At 41.8% G+C, this 23892-nt stretch overlaps 1 protein-coding gene across 10 annotated transcripts in view; it reads right to left on the reverse strand.

Annotated features, from left to right (window-relative positions):
- The window catches only part of LOC134224557 (glutamate-gated chloride channel), a 288157-nt gene that overhangs the window by 41797 nt on the left and 222468 nt on the right, over positions 1–23892 (reverse strand). For all 10 annotated transcript variants that reach the window (XM_062703954.1, XM_062703955.1, XM_062703947.1 and 7 more), the window contains exons 6-7: positions 20326–20395; positions 11011–11247 (exon numbers count right to left, since the gene is read on the reverse strand). In XM_062703954.1, coding sequence (XP_062559938.1) covers positions 11011–11247; positions 20326–20395 — 307 coding nt within the window. The remainder of the gene's footprint in view (positions 1–11010; positions 11248–20325; positions 20396–23892) is intronic.

The raw sequence follows: 23892 nt of genomic DNA on the forward strand, positions 1-23892 counted from the left end.
GTTCTGTATTGCGCGGCCGGTAATAAAAATCAGTTCAGTGAGTGACTTCTCGTGTTTCAGGCAGGCTTGTAAATATTCGGCAGCACTGGATGAGGGTGATGTTTTTTAATTTCTTTTTTTTTATTTTCTTCCTTTCTTCAAATCGATCTCACATTCCCGAAGAGGGAGAGAAGTAAACAACAGCACTCACATCACCCAGTGCGCCACGAATATGAAATTCACCACAGTCAAATGTACACATTCACCCAGCAAATGACAAAAAATCACCACGCGTTTATATGGGCCACTCACATTCATGCAGTAACGGACGAACTGAGCAGCATGTCAGAGCGACTTGTGTTGGGTGGAATGGTAAATTGAATAGTTGGTGCTGGAATGATTTTTTGGATGCCCCACAGTCGCACTCACGACGGCGGCGATGAGATTGACCGTAGAATATGCTGAGATCCATATATTTCACTGCATTGACTTTGACATATTTCAACCCTTGTTTCAGGTATTGCGCTTTGATCCGGTCGAGACAAGTGCGATCTTCTATAGCTTGCAGTAGCCATCGGGAAAGTAAGTACAGTGCGTGTGTTATTCATCGCGAGTCGGAGAAAAAAAAAATATCTTTTTGATATTCGGCAGATAATGCGCTTGTATTGCGCTTTGCTCCGGTCAAATAAGGGCAAGTAAGTACAGAATACTGCACGTCGGTTCGGTCGTCAAAAACTCGATCCTTTACAGTTTGCACTGTGCCAGCAAAGTACTCTTTAATGGGTAAAATAGTACCCATTATGAAGTTAAATGGCACGGCAAATGCTGGGTAAAGCGTACCATTGGTACTTCGCGTACCTGAAGGAATAAAATAGACCCCATCTCGCGGTCCTTAGCCTCTTACCCAGCAACTCCTATCCCTACCTCCCCGCGGTGCTGGCCGGGATACGAGCAACCTTAGGGAAGATCGGGTAACCAACCCCGGTGGGAACTATGGTCGTATGCTGACAGGGAAGGGGGGTTTGCTCCTCTCCGGAGGTGCAAATCTTATTGAGCGTCTGTTCTCCATGTCAGGATCGGCTCACAACAGCGTCTGTTCTCCATGTTAGGGGCGGCTGATCATCGTCCGAGTGCCAGCGAGGGACTCTAAGTGAAACTGTGCACCATGGTCCACCGGAAATAAGGAGGAATGGTCCTCCGGAAATTTAGGGGGTTTGGTGTCAGGCCCTGCAAGCCAGCCTTTAAAAAATCATAAGCAACGAACAATCAACAAGAGAGTACGGACCGGAACCATCGGCGAAGACCACTGCGACGAAAAGGGACTAGCGATTGGAAACTCGGTTCGTGGAACTGCAAATCTCTCAACTTCATGGAGCACACGCATACTCGCCGATGTGCTCAAGGACCGTGGATTCGGCATCGTAGCGCTGCAGGAGGTTTGTTGGAAGGGATCAATGGTGCGAACGTTTAGAGGTAATCATACCATCTACCAGAGCTGCGGCAACACACACGAGCTGGGAACAGCTTTCATAGTGATGGGCGACATGCAAAGGCGCGTGATCGGGTGGTGGCCGATCAACGAGAGAATGTGCAGGTTGAGGATCAAAGGCCGGTTCTTCAACTTCAGCATAATCAACGTCCATAGCCCACACTCCGGAAGCACTGATGATGATAAGGACGCATTCTACGCGCAGCTGGAACGTGAGTACGACAGTTGCCCAAGCCACGACGTCAAAATCATCATAGGAGATTTGAACGCTCAGGTTGGCCAAGAGGAGGAGTTTAGACCGACTATTGGAAAGTTCAGCGCTCACCGGCTGACGAACGAAAACGGCCTACGACTAATTGATTTCGCCGCCTCCAAGAATATGGCCATTCGCAGCACCTACTTCCAACACAGCCTCCCGTATCGGTACACCTGGAGATCGCCACTGCAGACAGAATCACAAATCGACCACGTTCTGATTGATGGACGGCATTTCTCTGACATTATCGACGTCAGGACATATCGTGGCGCTAACATCGACTCTGACCACTATCTGGTGATGGTTAAACTGCGCCCAAAACTATCCGTCATCAACAATGTTCGGTACCGACGACCGCCGCGGTACGACCTAGAGCGACTGAAGCAACCTGATGTCGCCACTGCATACGCGCAGCATCTCGAGGCAGCGTTGCCGGAAGAGGGTGAGCTCGATGGGGCCCTCTTGAGGACTGCTGGAATACAGTCAAAGCAGCCATTAACGACGCAGCGGAGAACAACGTCGGGTATATGGGTCGAAGTCGACGGAACGATTGGTTCGACGAAGAGTGCAGACAGATTCTGGAGGAGAAGGACGCAGCGCGGGCGGTCGCGCTGCAGCAAGGTACCAGGCAGAACGTGGAACGTTATAGACGGAAGCGGAGACAGCAGACCCGCCTTTTTCAGGAGAAGAAACGCCGCCTGGAAGAAGCGGAGTGCGAGGAGATGGAACAGCTGTGCCGTTCTCAAGATACACGCAAGTTCTATCAGAAGCTCAACGCATCCCGCAAAGGCTTCGTGCCGCGAGCCGAAATGTGCCGGGATAAGGATGGGAGCATCTTGACGGACGAACGTGTGGTGATCGAAAGGTGGAAGCAGCACTACGAGGAACATCTGAATGGCGCTGAGAGTACAGGCAATGAAAGTCAAGGCAGCGGAGGAGATGACTACGTCAGTTCAGCGGACGATGGAAGCCAAGCAGCCCCACCTTGAGGGAAGTTAAGGATGCCATCCAACAGCTAAAGAGCAATAAAGCAGCTGGTAAAGATGGTATCGGAGCTGAGCTCATCATGATGGGCCCGGAAAAGCTAGCCACTTGCCTGCACAAACTAATAGTCAGAATCTGGGAAACTGGACAGCTACCGGAGGAGTGGAAGGAAGGGGTATATGCCCCATCTACAAGAAAGGCGACAAACTGGAGTGTGAGAACTTTCGAGCGATCACTATCCTTAATGCCGCCTACAAAGTGATATCCCAGATCATCTTCCGTCGTCTGTCACCATTAGTGAACGAGTTCGTGGGAAGTTATCAAGCCGGCTTCGTTGACGGCCGCTCGACAACGGACCAGATCTTTACTGTACGGCAAATCCTTCAAAAATGCCGTGAATACCAGGTCCCAACGCACCATCTGTTCGTTGATTTCAAGGCGGCATACGACAGTATAGACCGCGTAGAGCTATGGAAAATTATGGACGAGAACAGCTTCCCTGGAAAGCTTACCAGACTGATCAAAGCAACGGTGGATGGTGTGCAAAACTGTGTGAAGATCTCGGGCGAACACTCCAGTCCGTTCGAATCGCGCCGGGGACTAAGACAAGGTGATGGACTTTCGTGCCTGTTGTTCAACATTGCGCTAGAAGGTGTCATGCGGAGAGCCGGGTGTAACAGCCGGGGTACGATTTTCAACAGATCCAGTCAATTTATTTGCTTCGCGGATGACATGGACATTGTCGGCCGAACATTTGCAAAGGTGGCAGAACTGTACACCCGCCTGAAACGTGAAGCAACAAAAGTTGGACTGGTGGTGAATGCGTCAAAGACAAAGTACATGCTTGTGGGTGGAACCGAGCGCGACAGGGTCCGCCTGGGAAGCAGTGTTACGATAGACGGGGATACCTTCGAGGTGGTCGAGGAATTTGTTCACCTCGGATCCTTGCTAACGGCTGACAACAACGTTAGTCGTGAAATACGAAGGCGCATCATCTGTGGAAGTCGGGCCTACTACGGGCTCCAGAAGAAACTGCGGTCGAAAAAGATTCGCCACCGCACCAAATGTGTCATGTACAAGACGTTAATAAGACCGGTAGTCCTCTACGGACATGAAACATGGACAATGCTCGAGGAGGACTTGCAAGCACTCGGAGTATTCGAGAGACGGGTGCTTAGGACCATCTTTGGCGGTGTACAAGAAGACGGTGTGTGGCGGCGAAGAATGAACCATGAGCTCGCCCAGCTCTACGGCGAACCCAGTATCCAGAAGGTAGCTAAAGCCGGAAGGGTACGATGGGCAGGGCATGTTGCAAGAATGCCGGACAACAATCCTGCAAAGATGGTGTTCGCTTCCGATCCGGCAGGTACGAGACGACGTGGAGCGCAGCGAGCGAGATGGGCAGACCAGGTGCAGAACGACTTGGCGAGCGTGGGGCGTATTCGAGGATGGAGAGATGCGGCCTCGAACCGTGTATTGTGGCGTCAAATTGTTGATTCAGTGTTATCTGTATAGATGTAGACTAAATAAATGAATGAAGTTAAATAGTTCAACTCATTAAAAGAGTAAACAACGTTTACTCATTAATGAGTAAACCACTCATACGTCAAACTAACGAGTAATTTTTACCCATTATTTGCAAAAAGCTTGGCAGGAAAATGTGTAAAAATCACTCTTTATTATTTAAAAAAATAACATTCGCTGACATAAAAAAATGTTGATATAATTTAATAATTGAGCGGGGCATGTAATTCGCATAGCTTTTATTCCAATGAAAACATATATGCACCAGGATATACAAACTATAAATATAAACAAAATACGCCATAACGTACTAAGAATAGTGTTTTCACCGTAGGATCAAAACTTTTGCCATCCCGTCGCACTCTTCTAGTGGGAACTACGGATACAAACAAACAGATCGGTTCCTTTGATGGTTTTGTAGGTTTTTAGGAAGTTCCATTCTTCCCGGAAAATCCGAACAGCGTCGTTTCAACCGACGATCCCATTTATACGGCAGCATTCTGAATTGATGGCGATCTACTTCGTCTTTGTTGTCCAATGTCTCCATGAGCTGTTTGCAAACAGTTTGTAATTAGTTTTATTTCAAAAGTTTAATTAAAACGAAAATAATACTCACAACTAAATCTATCAGGATTCCTCCGCTCCCATTGTGTTTTGTTCTGCCAACAATGTGACCAAGTTCATTTTCACCCATTAATGGGTAGTAGCTTTGAACTTTGGAATGGAGGAAAAATACACATTATCAAAAAAATAAATGTACCCATTATTTTGACAGTTCCATATATCAGTAAATAATGGGTCCTTTTTACTCTTTAATGAGTATTGTCGATTTACAGTGTGCATATGCCATCGGGCATGCATGGTGACTATTGTCCATGCTCGGTTCATATATACGTCGAACGATCTGGTATCGTTGTAGCTTGTGCGGTCGGGAAGTAAATCAATAGTTAGTTTGTTCTACTTTGTGCGGCCTAATTATGGTTAGGTAAAATCATTGTGTATAAAGAATGGCACGGTCGTATCGCTTATCAGAGTGAATCCAGATCCAACGATGCCTATCAACTAACTGATAATCCTTCCTGTGTTTTTTGTGGAGACGCAGAGGTAAACACGGTCTTCAAATAGCAAAAACCACCTACTAGTATTCCTTCCCTCTTCCTAACTGAATACAAGGACGTGGCCGGCGCCGTTATTGATCATTTGAATATTAGAGTCACTGAAACTTGCACACTGAGAATGCTTGAACAATTCCAGTCAATCATTCAGATGATTCTTTGTGCAATTTCACTGATTCTGGTCAATCACGGAGTAGCAACCATAGATATGTGTAGTCAGTCAAAGCTAAGCTAAGCTAGTCCTGGAGATGTTTGGTCCAGAAGGATTTTGTCAGTTTTGAAAAATCTCATTTTTTCTTTCGTGGACCGCGCTTCAAGATTCAACCAAAATTAACTGAAGTTTGGGATTCTTTATGATCGGTAGTGAAAAAAAATTTGGGAAAAAAATTGTTATTGGTTGATTGAAAAAGTTGTATTGTTTCATATCATAATTATCGGTGGCGGTGGTGTGAGTCGGCGTGGACGAATTTCAGGCGTCAAAAATTCTCCGGAATTTCTTCAGAAGTAACGAATTCATCAGGAATTTATTTTTCCACGAGTTCGATAGGAGGTTCATAAATAAATTTATCTAGATATTCCTCCAGATATTTCTTCGGAAGTATCTCTAGGAATTCTTCCGACAATTCCTCTAGGATTTTGTCCGGCAGTTCCTCCACGATTTTGTCCGGAAGTTTCTCCAGGATTTAGTCCGGAAGTTCCTCCAGGATTTCGAGTGGCAGTTCCTCCAGGATTTCTTCCGGGGGTTCCTTCAGGATTTCTTCTGGATTTCGTGCGGAAGTTCCTCCATGATTTAGTCCGGCGTTTCTTCCAGGATTTCGTGTGGAAGCTCCTCTAGGATTTCGTCCGGAAGTTCCTCCATGTTTTCGTTCGGAAGTTCCTCCATGATTTCGTCCGGAAGTTCCTCCAGAATTTTGTCAGGAAGTTCCTCCAGGATTTCGTCCGGAAGCTCCTCCAGTTCCTCCAAGATTACAAATGGTAGTTCCTCTAGTATTTCGTCAGGAAGTTCCTCCAGAAATTCATCCGGAAGTTCCTCCAGGACTCCGCCCAGAAGCTCCTCCAGATTTTTTTCGGAGGTTTCTCATAGATTTTGCACGGAAATTCCTCCAGGATTTTGTCCGGAAGTTTCTCCAAGATTTCATGTGAAATTTCCTCCAGAATTTTATCCGGTTCCTCAAAGATTTCGCTCAGAAGTCTGAGAAGTCTTTCCGGAATTCCTACAAAATTTGCATCAAAGTTTCTCCAGAGAACTTCTTTAAGGATTTTCTCGGAAGTTTCTCCAGGAATTTCTTCATGAGTTCTTTCGGAAGTTCGTCCAGAAGCCCCTCAGATAATGTCTCCGAAAATTTCGGCATGAATTCTACCAGAAGTTCCTGAAGTAATTCCTACAAAATTCCTTCAAAAGCTATTACAAAATTTCCTCCAGTTCCTCCACAAATCAATCCGGAAATCCCTCCAGGTATTTCATAAAACATTCCTCACCCGACCAGGAGCGACGACCTCGATATTATAAATTGGTATGAACTAGCATAAGATGTAAAAAAACAAAAACAAAACGGCTACGCACGTTTCGACACTGGATTAGTGTTTTCTTTAGGGGAAGAATGATTTGTTCGCATTTTGTCTTATGTTTTGTCTAACTTTAACTGTCTGGTTTTTATGGTGTCGGCAAATAGTCTCGGAATCACTTTCCATTTAACTAGTTATTATTAGTGAACACGGGATTGTTAAAACGTCGGACGAATAAAAAGTCGTTTTAATCATATGAGACTATGTAGCTGTTAATTAATAGTCTAAGATTATTCCCCACAGTCGTTTCCCAAAAAAAATGGTATCAATAACAGAATTAGGTATTATTTAGTCAATTTCCCCTGCTCGGGCAAAGACGCCCCAGGAGAATAGTTTTAGATTTCTTTAAATTATAAAAAGAAATATTTGAAGTTCTCCTGGCAATCCCCACAAAAACGTTTACAGCAATTCCTTTCGAAAGTTCACGATTTTCTTTTCTTGGTACTTCGACCCAAATTTTCCCCTGGAAATTCTTCGACAAATACTCCTGCCTTTTCTTCCTCGAGTTTCTACGCCGTTTTCCAGCTTAGTTCACTTGTAGCAAACGCGAAAAAATAATCCATCGAAATAATCCTTCAATTTCAACTATTTGCCTTTCTCGTACAACTAAGTTGTACCGAAAGGCTATCATTTCACTCCAAATTCGAACTTTTGATAGAAGTCCCGGAGACCCATAGTGTTATATACCATTCGACTCAGCTCGATGAGCTGAACAAATGTCTGTCTGTCCGTGTGTGCGTGTGTGTGTATGTGTGTGCGTGTGTGTGTGCACAAAATGCCATAAAAAACATTAGCCAAATTTTCACATAGAAACTCTTAACCGATTTTCTTGCAACAAGTTGCATCCGACAGTGACTAAAACGCCGTTGATCACTATTGAATTTCATAATAATCGCGAATTGCAAAAAATAGATAATATTAAAATAGTGATGTGACATAGTAACATAGAACAATAATGTGTTATGAAAAATGCCTTGCATCTATGAATATTTTTAAAGTTTATCCGTGGCGTGCTCTAATTTAGAGTTTCATCGTACTATAAAGATGCTCGTGTTGCCCGCATTTAGGCATAAGTATGCTCTTCGTTCAGTTTCATAGTACTATGAAATTGGCCGAAAGTCAAAATGAATCGCCTGCTTTGAGCGTAATTACAGCGGCACACTAGGAGTTAACTTTCTGAAATCAGTATGGCGAAAGGCATCTAAGGTTCGATTTCTCAAAATTAAGCACCTTCATCGAAAAAATATTTGGTAGGCGTAGTAGCGGACACCTTTCTACATAACCGGTACCAAATAGTTTTTCATGAAAAGTTCCTAATTTTGAGAAAACCCGCATTAGATGTCTTTCACCATACAAATTTCTGGCGGATAACTCCTGCTGGCTATTTTACGCATATACTATAGCGCCTGGATGTGGTAGCGGCGAGTAGAAAATCAGCCACTGCCAATAATTCATTCGAACATAGGAAATTCGAGAAACTTTTGGCAGCGCCATCTGTCGTCTTCTAGTGTAAATTTTCTATCATAACATTAGACGGTGTAACTGTTTTGCCTTTCTTGTACATCATCGATGTGTAAGCGTAAAGGCTACATTTATTACCTTTTTGCGCGAGAAAGGCACCATAACCGCTAGGTGGATTAATCTGGTTTTTTTGAGTAAAGGTTCCTCCAAACACACACGACGAGACAATCGCGACGTGATTCTATTGCTTGGCGACTGCAATTCTGTCGCTGTTGGTATGGAAGCGTAAATGAAACATTGCCTGCAGTGACCCAACAACAGAATCGCGGCAACTAGACAATAAAAATACACCATGAATTTTTATTTTTTGCCGAGATTCATCCAGCCGACTTTTGGTAACAATATTTAAAACAAATCCAATATAGAAGGTCAACTGATTTCTCTGATGTGTAGTTTGAGCAAATTTAGTTTCCTTTATACTAGAAAAGTAAAAATTTACGCACACAACACTTCAGTAAAATACTAATAACTTTGTTGGTTCAAGCTTTTAGCATAACATTCTGTATCAAATTCTGCAAAAAGTATCATAACTCTTCATCGTAAATGGAGTCATCTAAATGCAAATCAGTGTTTTTCGATTTTCCTCCATACATTTTTCCAAAGTCCTATTTCCAAAGTCCCTATTTTTCATATTTTTTTTCGGTACTTTCCTGTGCTTATGAGCATAACCGTGTTAGTTTTATGACACAGGTGCCTGATGAACACTAAACTGCGACCAGGCAGATTTTAAAGGGTGAATGTAACGCAAACAAAAAATCCACAAAAAATTACAATAGAAAACATGAACGACAATACGACACAGAACTACGGTGTAACAAAACATAAACAGTAAGACTAATTTCCGCAGAAGAAGGCTGCCAAGACAGCCGAAACATCGGGCAGTAAAAACATTATTGTTTGTAAAATTTGTACTGTAAGGCCGAATCCCATTACATATATTCATCAGTCGAGATACCATAGGGTTAGGCCAGTTTATAATTTTTCGCATTCGTATATTACGAGGCTAACACGATGATACTTTCATGCCCAGGGAAGTTTTTTCCAACATCTTTAAGAATTTTGGAGACTTCCTTTTTCTTCAATTCACAAAAAAACCACTACGGGCCGGAAGTTCTGAGAATTCACCCCTTCATATATTGTGGAGAATTCTTCTCCAAGGATTATTGTGAACTTTTTACCCCTGCAGGCTGTCATTTTTCTTGAATTCTGAACAAGTTCCGCATAAATTATAGAAAATTCCTGCTCTATGAATTCTGGGAAACTGATTTTCCAATCATTCTGGGTTCTTCCATATCAAGAAATTCGGGAGAGTTTCTTCCTTCCTCGTAAGGACGTACTCCATCATGAATTATAAAGAATTATTCCAGCCTACCCTCCCACCTCAACATGCTAGTTCAATGATTTAACCAATATAACAATTCTTTATTTTTATTAGGTAATATTATTATTTTATTAACTATATACCAATGATGTGGAAATCTTCCCACCTGATATTATGGAGAAGTTCTTCTTGAACTATGGGAAATCGTCACACAGGAATTGTGGAATATTCTTGCCATTGGATTTTTGGAGACTTTCTCCTTCAGAATCTCTGAGAAATTCCTCCTGCAAGAATTCAGTCTTTTCTTGGGGAAGATCAAGAAAGATCAGGGCAATTCCTCTCGTACGAATTTAGAGAAATACATCCCCCAGAAATTAAGAGGAATTCCTCCTTCAGGAATTTGGAAAATGTTATCTTCCGATGATCCTGGCGAATTACTCATCGCAGCCCAGATATTCTGGATAATTCTTCTCTCTGATTACTCTTGGGAATTTCTCGCAAGCTATTCATGAGAAAATCTTCTTCTACGAATAATAAGAAAATCCTTCGACAGGACTTCTAAAAAGTTTTTTTTACAAGAATTCCTTGGAAATACTTATCCAAGAATTCTGATGGGACCCATTGGGTATTCGTATTGTCCCAGATTTTTAATTCACTTCACGATTTTTTTTATCTATAGGTGTTCTAGTGATTCCCTTATCCAGAAGCTCTGAGGAACGAATAATACGTGTCTTAGAAATTCTGGATGAGAAATTCCTTGCTAGATCCTGAAAATTGCGATACATCCACCCTTTTGATTTCTTCATGGAAAATTTTTCTTTAAAAATTGCAATTGATATGCAAAGAATGTTTAGGCCGAATTTCAGCATGATTGGTTATAGAAAACCCCCCTGCCAATAATAGAACAAAACCTGCCAAAGCCGTCATTCCCCCTACCAATTTATTTTTATTTTTTGGAAAATTCTCAATTGTTTTTGGAAATTTTGCATTATTTGGAGAAAAATAATATTTATTGCTCAAATGCTCATACCCTGAATTCTTTATTGGAAATTTCATATTTTTTTATGGAAAATTTCTAATTCTTCAAGGAAATTTTATTTTGCTGCCTCTAGTATGTATGTTCCATTTGAATGCAAGTTATTTTCAATCCCCCTCCGAAAAAACAAGTTCCACAGTTGCATGCAACATATTTTAAGAAAAGCATAAAAGCTGTTGCGGTTTTCACCACACCTACCACACGCAGTAGCATACTTACAGCTAGCCATTCGGAGCGAGCACACCTGCCTGTCCAGGGGATACAGCTTCAGATTCATCGGGCAGGCAAGCGTCAACGAGATTCGTATGCTGTACAGAACCGACCCGTACGGGAAGATCCGAATGTACACGTTCGGCATGATAATGTTGTGGAAATGGCCTTCCTTCTCGTTCGAGAAGAACAAATCCGGCATCCAGACACGGTTGGCCTCGGTCAGCGTCAGGTACTTGAGGCGGCCTGTAAAACGGTAGAAAATATGTGTTGCGTTAATATTATTTACGACATTCAAATCGTCACATGAGCAATTTATTGGGAGCGAAGGAAGACGAGATGAACGCCGTTTGGTACGCCATGCCAAACTGTCGGAAATTGCCTCGGTTTTCCGCTCACCACATCCAGAAACGATGATGAACGTGGAGGGTGGTACGCTGACGGGGGGCAATGCCGCCCGGTGTAATGTTTCAAAATAGATACACGCGCTCAGACGGGGAGAACACTCTTCCTGCCGATAAAGACCTGTTGTTACGCACGAAGCTTTTACCCGTAAGGCAAAGGAGTTGGGCGATGGGGGTGGGAGCTGGTTGAAAGGCTATAAATATTGTATCATATTTTCATGTCTGTCAAGGATGGTGCTGTGGCTGTGCCATGTACTTCGTCCTTCGGATGCTGATAGGATGTGGTAAAGCTTCGAATTGGATCGAATTAAGCCTTCATATGCGAAAACAAGATTGTAAAAACACCTCAGAGTCATCAAACGGTAATGGGAATTTGCAAACGTTGCAAGGCGTGAAGATGGCGGTTAAAAGCGGAAGCCTAAAATTTTGTTTTTATTGCGTTTTATTTTGGCATTTACGCATATTTTAACAGGAATAATTACTGCTTTGTAGCTATGCGTTCATGAGGGTCTACAACAGGCATTGCAATATCATCTGAGCACAGGATATCATCTTTGCTTGTGCAAAGATATTATCCCTAATCAAAGAGCACTCTGGAAAGATATTATCATTTGAGCATTTGAAGATGATCCTGATAGCCAGCGTGGTTCGGGGTTTGTTCACGTTGCGAGGGCGTTGCTACAACAAAAGTAGTGAAAAAACTTTTCTCCATGGCGAACTTAGCACTTTGTTTACTGAGCAGATAGATAACTAAGATCGATATCCCAACATATCATCAGTATCTTTGCTCAGAAGATCGAATGATGGGATAAATTGCAATGCCTGGTCTACAATCTACATGTATAAGCTACGTAGGAGGTTTCTAAAACCATCTCCCTCGTAGTAATATGTTTATCATGTAATTGTTTTCTAAATAAAGAGAAATCCGTAAAATACACAGTATTGCCAAAAAAACTGTTCTCTAGATGCGTAACGTGTCAGCCTTTATGATTTTAGTCAACCAATAAATAATATCCAAAGATCCTAACACCCATGACATTCAGATTACTCGGGATATGTACAGATACCCAGCATTTTTGCTGACGAATGTGACAAAAGTCTGTAGTAATAATCACAATTTTAATTAGATACCAGTGTTATCATCATTAACGTTATTAGGATCAATCTAGTTTGCCCTAGGAATTAGCCAGCATCAAAAAGCGCTGCTAGCCCAGACATTAATTTATCATATACATATTAATTCTAATGGCGCAATATCCGTAAATCAAATTGCGGTCCCAATTCCATTCTACAAATTTGTCACATGTCGTCTTACCAGTCATCATCAGCACCGAAGGGCACGGGTAGTTCGGCTTATATCGCAATCGTTGGCTCGACAGACTCTGTTTAATCCCTGTAGCAAACGAAGGATCGGATATAAACGAAACGGACGCATCAAATCATTCGATACAGCGGTAGCTCGAATAGTGACACTCATTTTTTTAGCCGATCCCTTTTGGAGCTATGCCCAAAATTTTGAAGTTAAAATGTAAAAAACGCAGTGAAAAAGTTATAGAGCTTAGGGTATTTAAGATAAATGGGAGCGCTCGATTCCAATACAGAATCATCCCAAGTAACATTTCAAGTTTTATTCCGCTCTAGAAATGGTTTTCAAGATCGAATTACAAGAACTGACAATAAAACCCATTACTACAGGATTACCTTCTGATGACCACTATAAGAGTAAGATATGTCCAAGTGGCCCTCTCTAGATTACCACTATAAACCTCTTATAAGAGTATATAAAAATCCGTTTCAAGCCGCCCGCAAAAAAGGGAATTTGGCTGCGGCAGCTGTCAAAAATTTGCTTTGAAAAAAGAGAAACAAAATCTTGCAAACAAATAATAACAAACTAAAGTGTTGATGAAAATCATGATGAGGATGACTACAAAATAATACTTTTTTAAGTTTTTTCTCCAATGTACTTTCATGGAAACGAGGTGCGCGCTCGATTTCATGGTGAAAGCTAGTGCAAAAATGAGATTAAGCACTACGCGCCCGCAAAATAATATAGTTTTGGGCAATGAATTTAAAATTATTATAATATCAATAACGTAAATCTTCGCTAAACTAATTGATATTACACCCAGATATGTTTGTTTTTTATATCCTTTACCAAAAACGTGTTTTTTGCGGCGAAAACACCGTCTAATCATAAATTCCAGTGATAAATTTCACTGACTTGAGGATGGTTCTCCATTTCCAATATGGCCATCATAGATTTCGATCAGAAAAATGTTGCTCTTATTAAACACCGTTATAAACCCTTTGCAATGTAAATATTCTTATTGGGGTTATTCATTTGACCACATTACGACCCAAAATTATGGCTTTGATCAAGCTTTGAAAATTAGACTTATTATGCTCTTCGTTACAACCGTAGAGCTGCTAACAAGACCAGTCGGCATTTGACGTTTGAAGCTTTTTGAATAGATTTATTAGAGGTTTATTGATAGCAATAAGATCGCTAATAAATCTGAGCAACTGGCCATGGTGACTGCTGTCATAAATCCGCTATAAGAATTAAATAAATCTAACAAGCATGAAAATTGTTACTTGGGATGAGAGAGCTAACGCTGCTGCAGATTAGGTTCTTAAGACGCTGAATCCGAATGAGGGTTTAGTCAAATATAATATGTATACGGTGAATTTTTCACATGACAAGAAATTAAAAATAAAATAAATACTTAAATAAAATTAAGATTAATCCACCTTTCGGTGATGATGCATGATGATGCTTATTATGAAATGTATCGAAAAAAGGTAGCCCAGTAAACCACTTATCGTATAACAGACAGCAAATAAAGTCGCATTTACGTCCATCAAAAATCTGAATCGCATTGCATATCGAACTCTGTCAGATTATTGTTGAAGGATGTTGTATTGAATGCATCGTATACGATCATTTTTACCGTAGTGAAAATCAATCGTAATTGTGTGAATAAAAACTCGTAATGACTTATATTCCTTGCACTATCCTATATCAGTGCAAATGAATGTCTATGTGAATCGTAATACAATCGAAACCAATTCAGTCCAAATGGCTTGTAGAAGTTTCAAGCAGTTGTAAAGATATAAATTGTGTAGCTTATGTTGGACAAAAATCCGAATTACTTCAAGATGTGCAGTATGGTGCAGTAGTGGTAGAGTTTCCGCCTGCAAATCCAAAGATCGCATGTTCGGTATTGGTAAGATTTTTTTTATTTTTCACATTTTTATGTATAATCGTAATACTGTTCTTATGATGTCGGAAAAAATCGTATAATACTACTCGTATGTACCTATATCGCCTCCACTTTGGTACGTATATAGCAAATCTGTGCATTATATACGATTAAGTTGGTTCTTATATAATAACCTATATCAATAGATATAGGTACCAAAATGTTGACTGGGAGAGGTCAAAACAGCACAAATATAAAGCAATTAATGGTTTTGACTGTCATACAGACTTCCAAAACATTTGGAATAATTCTTTTTCTTTTTTGGACTTCCTTGAAATGGATTGGATTGAAATTGGATTCTTGAAATAATTCATAATAAGCAACAGACGATAAAAATCGTTAGTTATTATTATTTATTTATTTAGTTAACATCTAAACAGATAACACTGAATCAACAATTTGACGCCACAATGCACGGTTCGAGGCCGCATCTCTCCATCCTCGGATACGCCCCACGCTCGCCAAGTCGTTAGTTGTTTTTAGTATTATTTCTGAGTATAAAATACTGTACAAAAAATGTGACAAAATTGGATCGTGAGGAAATCATATCAAATCTGTCATAAAATCAAGCGTAGACGAAATCAGGGGCAGACAATATTCGACCATGTTAAAAATCGGGTTATCACTGTATCTTGAACATATTCATTTATGGAATGATATTATGGCAATTTAATTGCAACGTATTGAAAATAAACTTATTTGAGTAGTCAACCATTTAAATTACATTTGTTTCAAAATCTGAACAAATTTCACAGTCTTTACAAAAATACTGAGAATGTAGCTAACACTATTTTGAGAGCGTATTCCGACTACTAGAAGTCCTCCAGGAATTCCTCCGGAAGTTCCTCCGGAAGTTCCTCCAGGAATTCCTCCGAAAGTTCCTCCAGGAATTCCTCCGGAAGTTCCTCCAGGAATTCCTCCGGAAGTTCCTCCAGGAATTCCTCCGGAAGTTCCTCCAGGAATTCCTCCGGAAGTTCCTCCAGGAATTCCTCCGGAAGTTCCTCCAGGAATTCCTCCGGAAGTTCCTCCAGGAATTCCTCCGGAAGTTCCTCCAGGAATTCCTCCGGAAGTTCCTCCAGGAATTCCTCCGGAAGTTCCTCCAGGAATTCCTCCGGAAGTTCCTCCAGGAATTCCTCAGGAAGTTCCTCCAGGAATTCCTCCGGAAGTTCCTCCAGGAATTCCTCTGGAAGTTCCTCCAGGAATTCCTCCGGAAGTTCCTCCAGGAATTCCTCCGGAAGTTCCTCCAGGAGTTCCGCCGGAAGTTCCACCAGGAATCCCGCCGGAAGTTCCACCAGGAATTCCGCCGGAAGTTCTACCAGGAATTCCGCCGGAAGTTCCACTAGGAATTCCTCCGGATATTCCAGCAGGGATTCCTCCGGAAGTTCCACCAGGAATTCCTCCGGAAGTTCCTCCAGGAATTCCTCCGGAAGTTCCTCCAGGAATTCCTCCGGAAGTTCCTCCAGGAATTCCTCCGGAAGTTCCTCCAGGAATTCCTCCGGAAGTTCCTCCAGGAATTCCTCCGGAAGTTCCTCCAGGAATTCCTCCGGAAGTTCCTCCAGGAATTCCTCCGGAAGTTCCTCCAGGAATTCCTCCGGAAGTTCCTCCAGGAATTCCTCCGGAAGTTCCTCAGGAATTCCTCCGGAAGTTCCTCCAGGAATTCCTCCGGAAGTTCCTCCAGGAATTCCTCGGAAGTTCCTCCAGGAATTCCTCCGGAAGTTCCTCCAGGAATTCCTCCGGAAGTTCCTCCAGGAATTCCTCCGGAAGTTCCTCCAGGAATTCCTCCGGAAGTTCCTCCAGGAATTCCTCCGGAAGTTCCTCCAGGAATTCCTCCGGAAGTTCCTCCAGGAATTCCTCCGGAAGTTCCTCCAGGAATTCCTCCGGAAGTTCCTCCAGGAATTCCTCCGGAAGTTCCTCCAGAAATTCCTCCGGAAGTTCCTCCAGAAATTCCTCCGGAAGTTCCTCCAGGAATTCCTCCTGGAATTCCTCCGGAAGTTCCTCCAGGAATTCCTCCGGAAGTTCCTCCAGGAATTCCTCCGGAAGTTCCTCCAGGAATTCCTCCGGAAGTTCCTCCAGGAATTCCTCCGAAGTTCCTCCAGGAATTCCTCCGGAAGTTCCTCCAGGAATTCCTCCGGAAGTTCCTCCAGGAATTCCTCGGAAGTTCCTCCAGGAATTCCTCCGGAAGTTCCTCCAGGAATTCCTCCGGAAGTTCCTCCAGGAATTCCTCCGGAAGTTCCTCCAGGAATTCCTCCGGAAGTTCCTCCAGGAATTCCTCCGGAAGTTCCTCCAGGAATTCCTCCGGAAGTTCCTCCAGGAATTCCTCCGGAAGCTCCTCCAGGAATCCCTCTGGAAGCTCCTCCAGGAATTCCTCCGGAAGCTCCTTCAGGAATTCCTCTGGAAGTTCCTCCAGGAATTCCTCTGGAAGTTCCTCCAGGAATTCCTTCGGAAGTTCCTCCAGGAATTCCTCCGGAAGTTCCTCCAGGAATTCCTTCACAAATGCTTCAGAAAGCTTGCTCAGAAAATCCCTGATTAGTCCTGTAACTTCTTAAATAATTTTACATAGATTTTCTCTCTAAATTCTATCTAGAGTTCCTTCAAAATCTCCTTTAAGAACACTCTATGAATTACTTCACAAACACTACAAAAATCACCACGAGGACTCTCTAGATATTTCTTTTGAATTCCTTCAGAAACTCATATGGAATTCCACTAAATTGTCCTCGAATTCATGAAGAACTTCTTCTTGAAATTGCGGAATCTAGATCTAGAAAATCTTATGCGCAATCCTCTAGTAATTTTTCAAGAAATTAATTAGAAAATTCCTACCACAAGATTCCTCCAAGGATTCTTCCGAAAGTCGTTCATAAACAAATTCTTCCGGAAATTTGTTTTGGAATTCTTCCGAAAACTTTTTCAAGAACTCTTCTACAAATTCCTCCAAGATTCTCCCCGACAATTTTCACGAAAACTTCTAAAGAATTTTTCCAATAATACGCCCAGAAAACCCTACAGGATTTTTTCGGGAAGTACCCTTGGAAACTCTTCCGAAACATCATATTTCATCATATCATCATTTGAAAAACATCTTCAAGGAACTGCTCCTGGAAATACCATCCTATGGTATCAACTACAGAGAAAACATTTTTCCGAAACAATTACCACAGTTTTAATACCAATATTACCAGAGTTTCTTCTAAATGATTTTTTTGTTATTATAGGGCCCACGGAAACATATTCCGGAAAGTCCGTTCCGATACTAAATGATCAGTACCCTCAGTACCCTCAAATGATCAGTAACATAAGGGTTAAGGAGCTCCGTTGCAAGAAGCTTTAAAGACCCCTTCAAAGTGGCTCGTAAGCCTCCTTACAAACAACTCGAAAATCTCATTTCAAAAGGCCTTTCGAGAGGTTCGAAAGCCTTTTTTCAAAATGTCTTTTAAGAAGCTCGTAGACTACCATTAAAGAGGCTCGGCAAACTCGTTTCAAAGGGCTCAGAAGCCTCCTTTCAAGAGTCTCAGAAGCCTTCTTTCAAGAGGCTCGGAAGCCCTTTTTAAAATACTCGGAACCCTCCTTTGACTAGGCTTGACCACCTTTCAAAAGGCTCGGAAGCCTCCTTTCAAAAGGGACGGAAGCCTTCTTTCTAGAAGCCCGAAAGTCCCATCCAAAGGCTCAGAGGCCTCTTTCAAGAGGCTCGGAAGCCTCCTTTCAAGAGGCTCGGAAGCCTCCTTTCAAGAGGCTCGGAAGCCTCCTTTCAAGAGGCTCGGAAGCCTCCTTTCAAGAGGCTCGGAAGCCTCCTTTCAAGAGGCTCGGAAGCCTCCTTTCAAGAGGCTCGGAAGCCTCCTCTCAAGAGGCTCAGAGCCTCCTTTCAAGAGGCTCAGAAGCCTCCTTTCAAGAGGCTCAGAAGCCTCCTTTCAAGAGGCTCAAGTCTCCTTTCAAGAGGCTCAGAAGCCTCCTTTCAAGAGGCTCAGAAGCCTCCTTTCAAGAGGCTCAGAGCCTCCTTTCAAGAGGCTCGAAGCCTCCTTTCAAGAGGCTCAGAGCCTCCTTTCAAGAGGCTCAGAAGCCTCCTTTCAAGAGGCTCAGAAGCCTCCTTTCAAGAGGCTCAGGCCTCCTTTCAAGAGGCTCGGAAGCCTCCTTTCAAGAGGCTCAGAAGCCTCCTTTCAAGAGGCTCAAGCCTCCTTTCAAGAGGCTCAAGCCTCCTTTCAAGAGGCTCAGGCCTCCTTTCAAGAGGCTCAGAAGCCTCCTTTCAAGAGGCTCGGAAGCCTCCTTTCAAGAGGCTCGGAAGCCTCCTTTCAAGAGGCTCGGAAGCCTCCTTTCAAGAGGCTCGGAAGCCTCCTTTCAAGAGGCTCGGAAGCCTCCTTTCAAGAGGCTCGGAAGCCTCCTTTCAAGAGGCTCGGAAGCCTTCTTTCTAGAGGCTCGGAAGCCTCCTTTCAAGAGGCTCGGAGGCCTCCTTTCAAGAGGCTCGGAGGCCTCCTTTCAGGAAGCTTCCCCTTAATAGGCTCGGAAGCCTATGGTCAGATCTCGATATATAAACATAATTTGAATTGGAAAGTTTCATAAAAAAACGAAAATTTTAAACATATGTTTGGAAAGAACTATGTGAATAATGGAGAGCCACATATCCCGTTAGTTTTTAAAAATCAGGGGTACCTCAATGAATTAAAAATTCCATAGGGGTATCTCTTAAGAAAAAGGTTGAGAACCGCTGATGTACAGCAAAAAAAGGAATGGGCCGAGTTGACTACCTCAAGGCACTGTAATGAGTAGTTTCTGTAATTTCTAATGATTTTATTTTTATTTAGGGTAAGTGTACTGGTTTTGGCCACCTTAGTGCCTGTTTTGGCCAACCCTAAAAATGCCAATTTTCCAGAAAATATCAACCAGTTTCAACAGTGAAGAAGAATGAGGGATATATTTCTTGTTAGAGCAAACAAAACTCTCAAAAATTGCTTTATTTCTGGAGTTATGCGAGAAACTAGCCAAATTAGAAACATGGCCAAAACTGATACAGTCCCCCTAGGCGAATATACTCGAAATTGTAATAAAACAGTATTGAATTCCTTAATTCCTATAGTATACATTTTTGAATCGGCATTGAAAATTAAAGTTGAGAGCCAAGACAGTTTTTGAACAGCGTTCTTTTTAAATAAGCATATTAAATGAATTGGGTTTTCAGTTAGACCTACGAAGACGCAAGAATGTCAATCCGGAGATAACGAGTTCGAATCTTTGTCTGGTCTAGCATGTTTTCGGGTGGCAAACATACTCGAATCCCTGGGCATAGTATATCCATATTGTACTTGCCACACAAGATACATACTTATGCAGTAGCTGGCATAGAAAAGCTTTTAATTAATAACTGTGGAAATGCTTATAGAACACAAGTTGAAAATCAGACCAAGTTCCAGTAGGAATGTAGAGCCATAAAAGAAAAAGAAGAAGATTAAATAAATTAATCAATAAAAGTTTCTCATATTAATCGAATATAGAAATCAAAGCGTAGGTAATTAGAAGGATTGATTAGGATTAGTGTCCATGTTGATTAACATCAATTTACTGATACCCAAGTTTCTCATGTCCCGTTTGGTTGGAGGGAAAACTGTTCCAAACTGCGAAAAATAAAATCAAAACTCAATCATATTGCCCCAAATTCCTTTACTCACCTCCAATGTCGTTGAACTTGAGCCGCTCGTCCAGCCACTGCTCTCGGAATGTCAGCTGAACGCTGTACTCCTGTTGGGTTCAACAGTGCAGTCATCGTTGCCATATTATCGTCATCACCAGGCAGCGTAGGGTGCGTGTTCCGGAACAGCCCGTTGACGGGAGCGGCGGCAGGAGAAAATTAAATATTAGCAAAATTTTGATTGATTTTTCGTTTTGGGCGGTTTGGTGTGGAATTTAGTTTTACATTCTAGCTAAACTCCTAACCAAAGCTGGGCGGGTGGGCGAGGAGGTCCTTTCTGAGTGAGGGTGGCTAAGGGGAAGGGGGTTCAGTCTTGATTTTTTTTGTTAGTGGGGATGTCTCTATGTATTTTCCTACGTGTGTATTTTGAGTGTCCGTAGTGAGGGAAGGTTCAGAGGATTATTGGGCTTTAGGGGAGAAAGCTATCTATCTGTTTTCGATATGGGGAGTTTTATTTTCAATCTGCTTTGATCGATTGATTTCGTGGGAAACGGAAAAAAGTTTATTTTTTGTAGTACTAGAATGGAAATGGGGACTGTTTGTACATGGACAAGGTCGTAGATTCCTAACGGGTCCCTATATTTTCGGAAAAGCTTGTCTCATATATTCTAGATGTTAGATTTCCTAAATTTACGAGCTTAAGTTGTGCCTCGAGGATGTATTTTTTTCCGGTGGGATTGAAAGAAGAATGGGAGTAAAGTTTTGCATTTGACATTTGGAGTAGGGATAAGACTTTTTGAAACAAATGGGTCGCGTGAGGAAAAAAGTAATCAAACGTAACAACTTTTCCATTCGTTGGAAACATTCCAACGAGAAAAAGGAGAATGATAAATATTGAAACAAAATTTAAGGGGTAACCGATATGGGAAAAAATGTTAGACAGAAAGGGTGTTCAAACGGAACGGAATTAATGAAGGAGCAAACCGCTCGCTAACTGGCAACCTGCTGTCGCATTAGCCGGCTGTCCCATTAACGATTGGATTGGAATAAATAAAATCACATTCTGTTCATGCAGTACTAGATTGTGAAATGGAAAAAAACAGGGAAGGAGAAAGCGGCATGCACAGGTGATCACATGTTGTGTCATGCAAACATTCGCCAACATGCAGGACAGCAAAAGCGCAAGCAGCTACAACGTTCGAACTGGAAGAGAAAAAAAACGGAAAAATAAAATGGAAAATAATGGCATTCATCATGCATCACGAGTTCAACATGCAGAGTGTGGCGGCAGGCATTGTCATGCGGATCATGCGATTCATGCGGCGTGCTAAAGTGCATTCCATGCAACGGAGGGTCATTCCCATGCAAAGTACCTCTACAGAAGGGGGGGAGGATACCCATCATGCCGTTTCCCAGTGCAGGTTTCGGACTCATGCGCGGAATCATGCTATGCCGCTATCATGCTGGACCATGCGGTTGCGTGTGCACTGCATGCATTCATTCCCGTGCACCATGCGGCGGACCATGCAGTTGGAAAATGGATTTTTCATGCGTTGATCCTACCTAAGAGCTACCGTCGTCAATGGCAGTGTGCTGGTAGTGATGGTGGTGGGGGTTGCATTAGTTGAATAAGAAGTACTAGCAGTAGAATTTGATTGATTTCTTTCGATTAGTCTCGATAACCTTTTATTTCATTGCGGTTTCAGGTGAGGTTATACTAGATTATATTTTATTTTTGACGTTTGTTATATTTAAAACAGATGATTCATAGTGTGATAATGTGTAAGAAGGTGATAAACAAATTATGTAAGCTGGTAGTATGATTAACATTTTTTTTCTTAAGTTCGAAATCGTGTCTGTTGCTTTTGGTATAAGAGCACACAGATGATAGCTTTTCACGATTGTAATATTCTGCTTTTACTATTTACTTCATAGGGGAAAAAGAAAGAGAGCGCTGTTGAGATTATGTGCTGAGGAAAGTTACAAAGTTTCCGCATTAGATGTGTGAAACATAAGGCGACTGACAGATACAAAAGAAAACTAACATAAATGATGACATTCACAATTATTTACGCGTTTACAGTTTGTGATTGATCTCAGAGAGTCATTAGTTTATGATTCATTTTTATAGGCTTCGCGAAGAAAGGTGATGATGGTGTTGGAGCTATGATGATTGAAATGTGCAGTGAAACCCATTGATTGACACTTTATTTTCATGTTTTTTTTTTCAAAAATTGGCCCAAAAAAGGGTTCAGGGATAAAAATAAGCTTGTAGTATGTTCATTCAGAACTTTATTGATACTTAATGGATCTATTTCGAACCATTAAATAAGCACACGTTGTAAGAATAAGATGTAAGGATAAGAATTCTATTAAAATATTATCTTAGGGAGCACGTTCCTCCTATCCCGCGATATTCACATTCTCTTGGGAAAACATAAACAATAGAGTGGAGCAAAGATTTTCAGCATTCTACGAGTCATACTTTAACACAATGTGTCACTTGGTTTACGATGAACTGAAGCCTCTAGAAGTAAAAATGCAAAAATATACGTTTTCCCGTACTAAATTCCAAACAAACTTCAAACGCGATGCGGAAAGCGAGGAAGGAACCAATCGGGCCCAAATTCTCCACAATTGTTTGGGACCCTGGATGGTTTTGAAAAAACCGTTGATTCAAATAAATTACCAAGACGCCCCACTTCAATAAACAATCAAAATAATTTTACCAATTAACTCAAAGTGTAAACGAAGTCGTTCCTGTTTCAATAATGTTAGTGTTCGGGTCGGTTTTCATGCGGGTTGTTTTCGGTTATTTCTGGTCTTTGGATTTATTAAAACTTTGAGTTGATAGGGTAAAGGATGTATTTTGGACCACCCTTACGGGGGCTCTTATTTTGGACCACCAAGAGGAATTTGCACTCAGTGGTTCAAAATATGAGCCGTCGAACTGGTGGTCCAAAATATCTCCCTTACCCTATCACAGAAAAAAAATCACAAAAAATACCAGAAAACTGATAAAATCAATCCGCATAAAAAGTGACTCAAATGTAACTAAATCTGTATCATAATATAGACTAGTTATCGTCTTTTGTTTTGTCATGTTCATGTCATGTGCTTTTGTGTCATTTTATTCAATTACATAAACTGTAATATTCATAGGGGAAGGAGGGGCAATATGCCCTAGCTAAGCAAAGACTGCTTTTATGCCTTAGCTATAACGATTTTCATGGGTGTTTCTACCTTACGCAACAGTTAAACAATATAGCTAGCTGACGCCATATTAAAATCAGAAAAAATCTCAATCATATTGATAATATTCACATTTCAAAAAAGTGGTGATATTTCGTCGCCGGAAAACTCATGAGGCAAAATGCCTTTTACCAGGCAGCTCTTAGGAAACAACGTACCATGCGTCGGCACATCAGCATTCTGGTATGGACAGTGCGTGGAGACGCGAGTACATTGTAGGATAGTTTCACTAGGGCGTTTTGCCTCGCCGAAATGTTAGATGTTTCATCAAAATGTGGAAAATTTCATTTTTTCCTACATTCCTATCTATTATTTTGACACTTTTTTCGCCTAACCTTCATAATTTCACGTCTAG

Source organism: Armigeres subalbatus, chromosome 3 (genome assembly GCF_024139115.2).
Source record: "Armigeres subalbatus isolate Guangzhou_Male chromosome 3, GZ_Asu_2, whole genome shotgun sequence".
Classification (NCBI taxonomy): Eukaryota; Metazoa; Arthropoda; class Insecta; order Diptera; family Culicidae; genus Armigeres; species Armigeres subalbatus.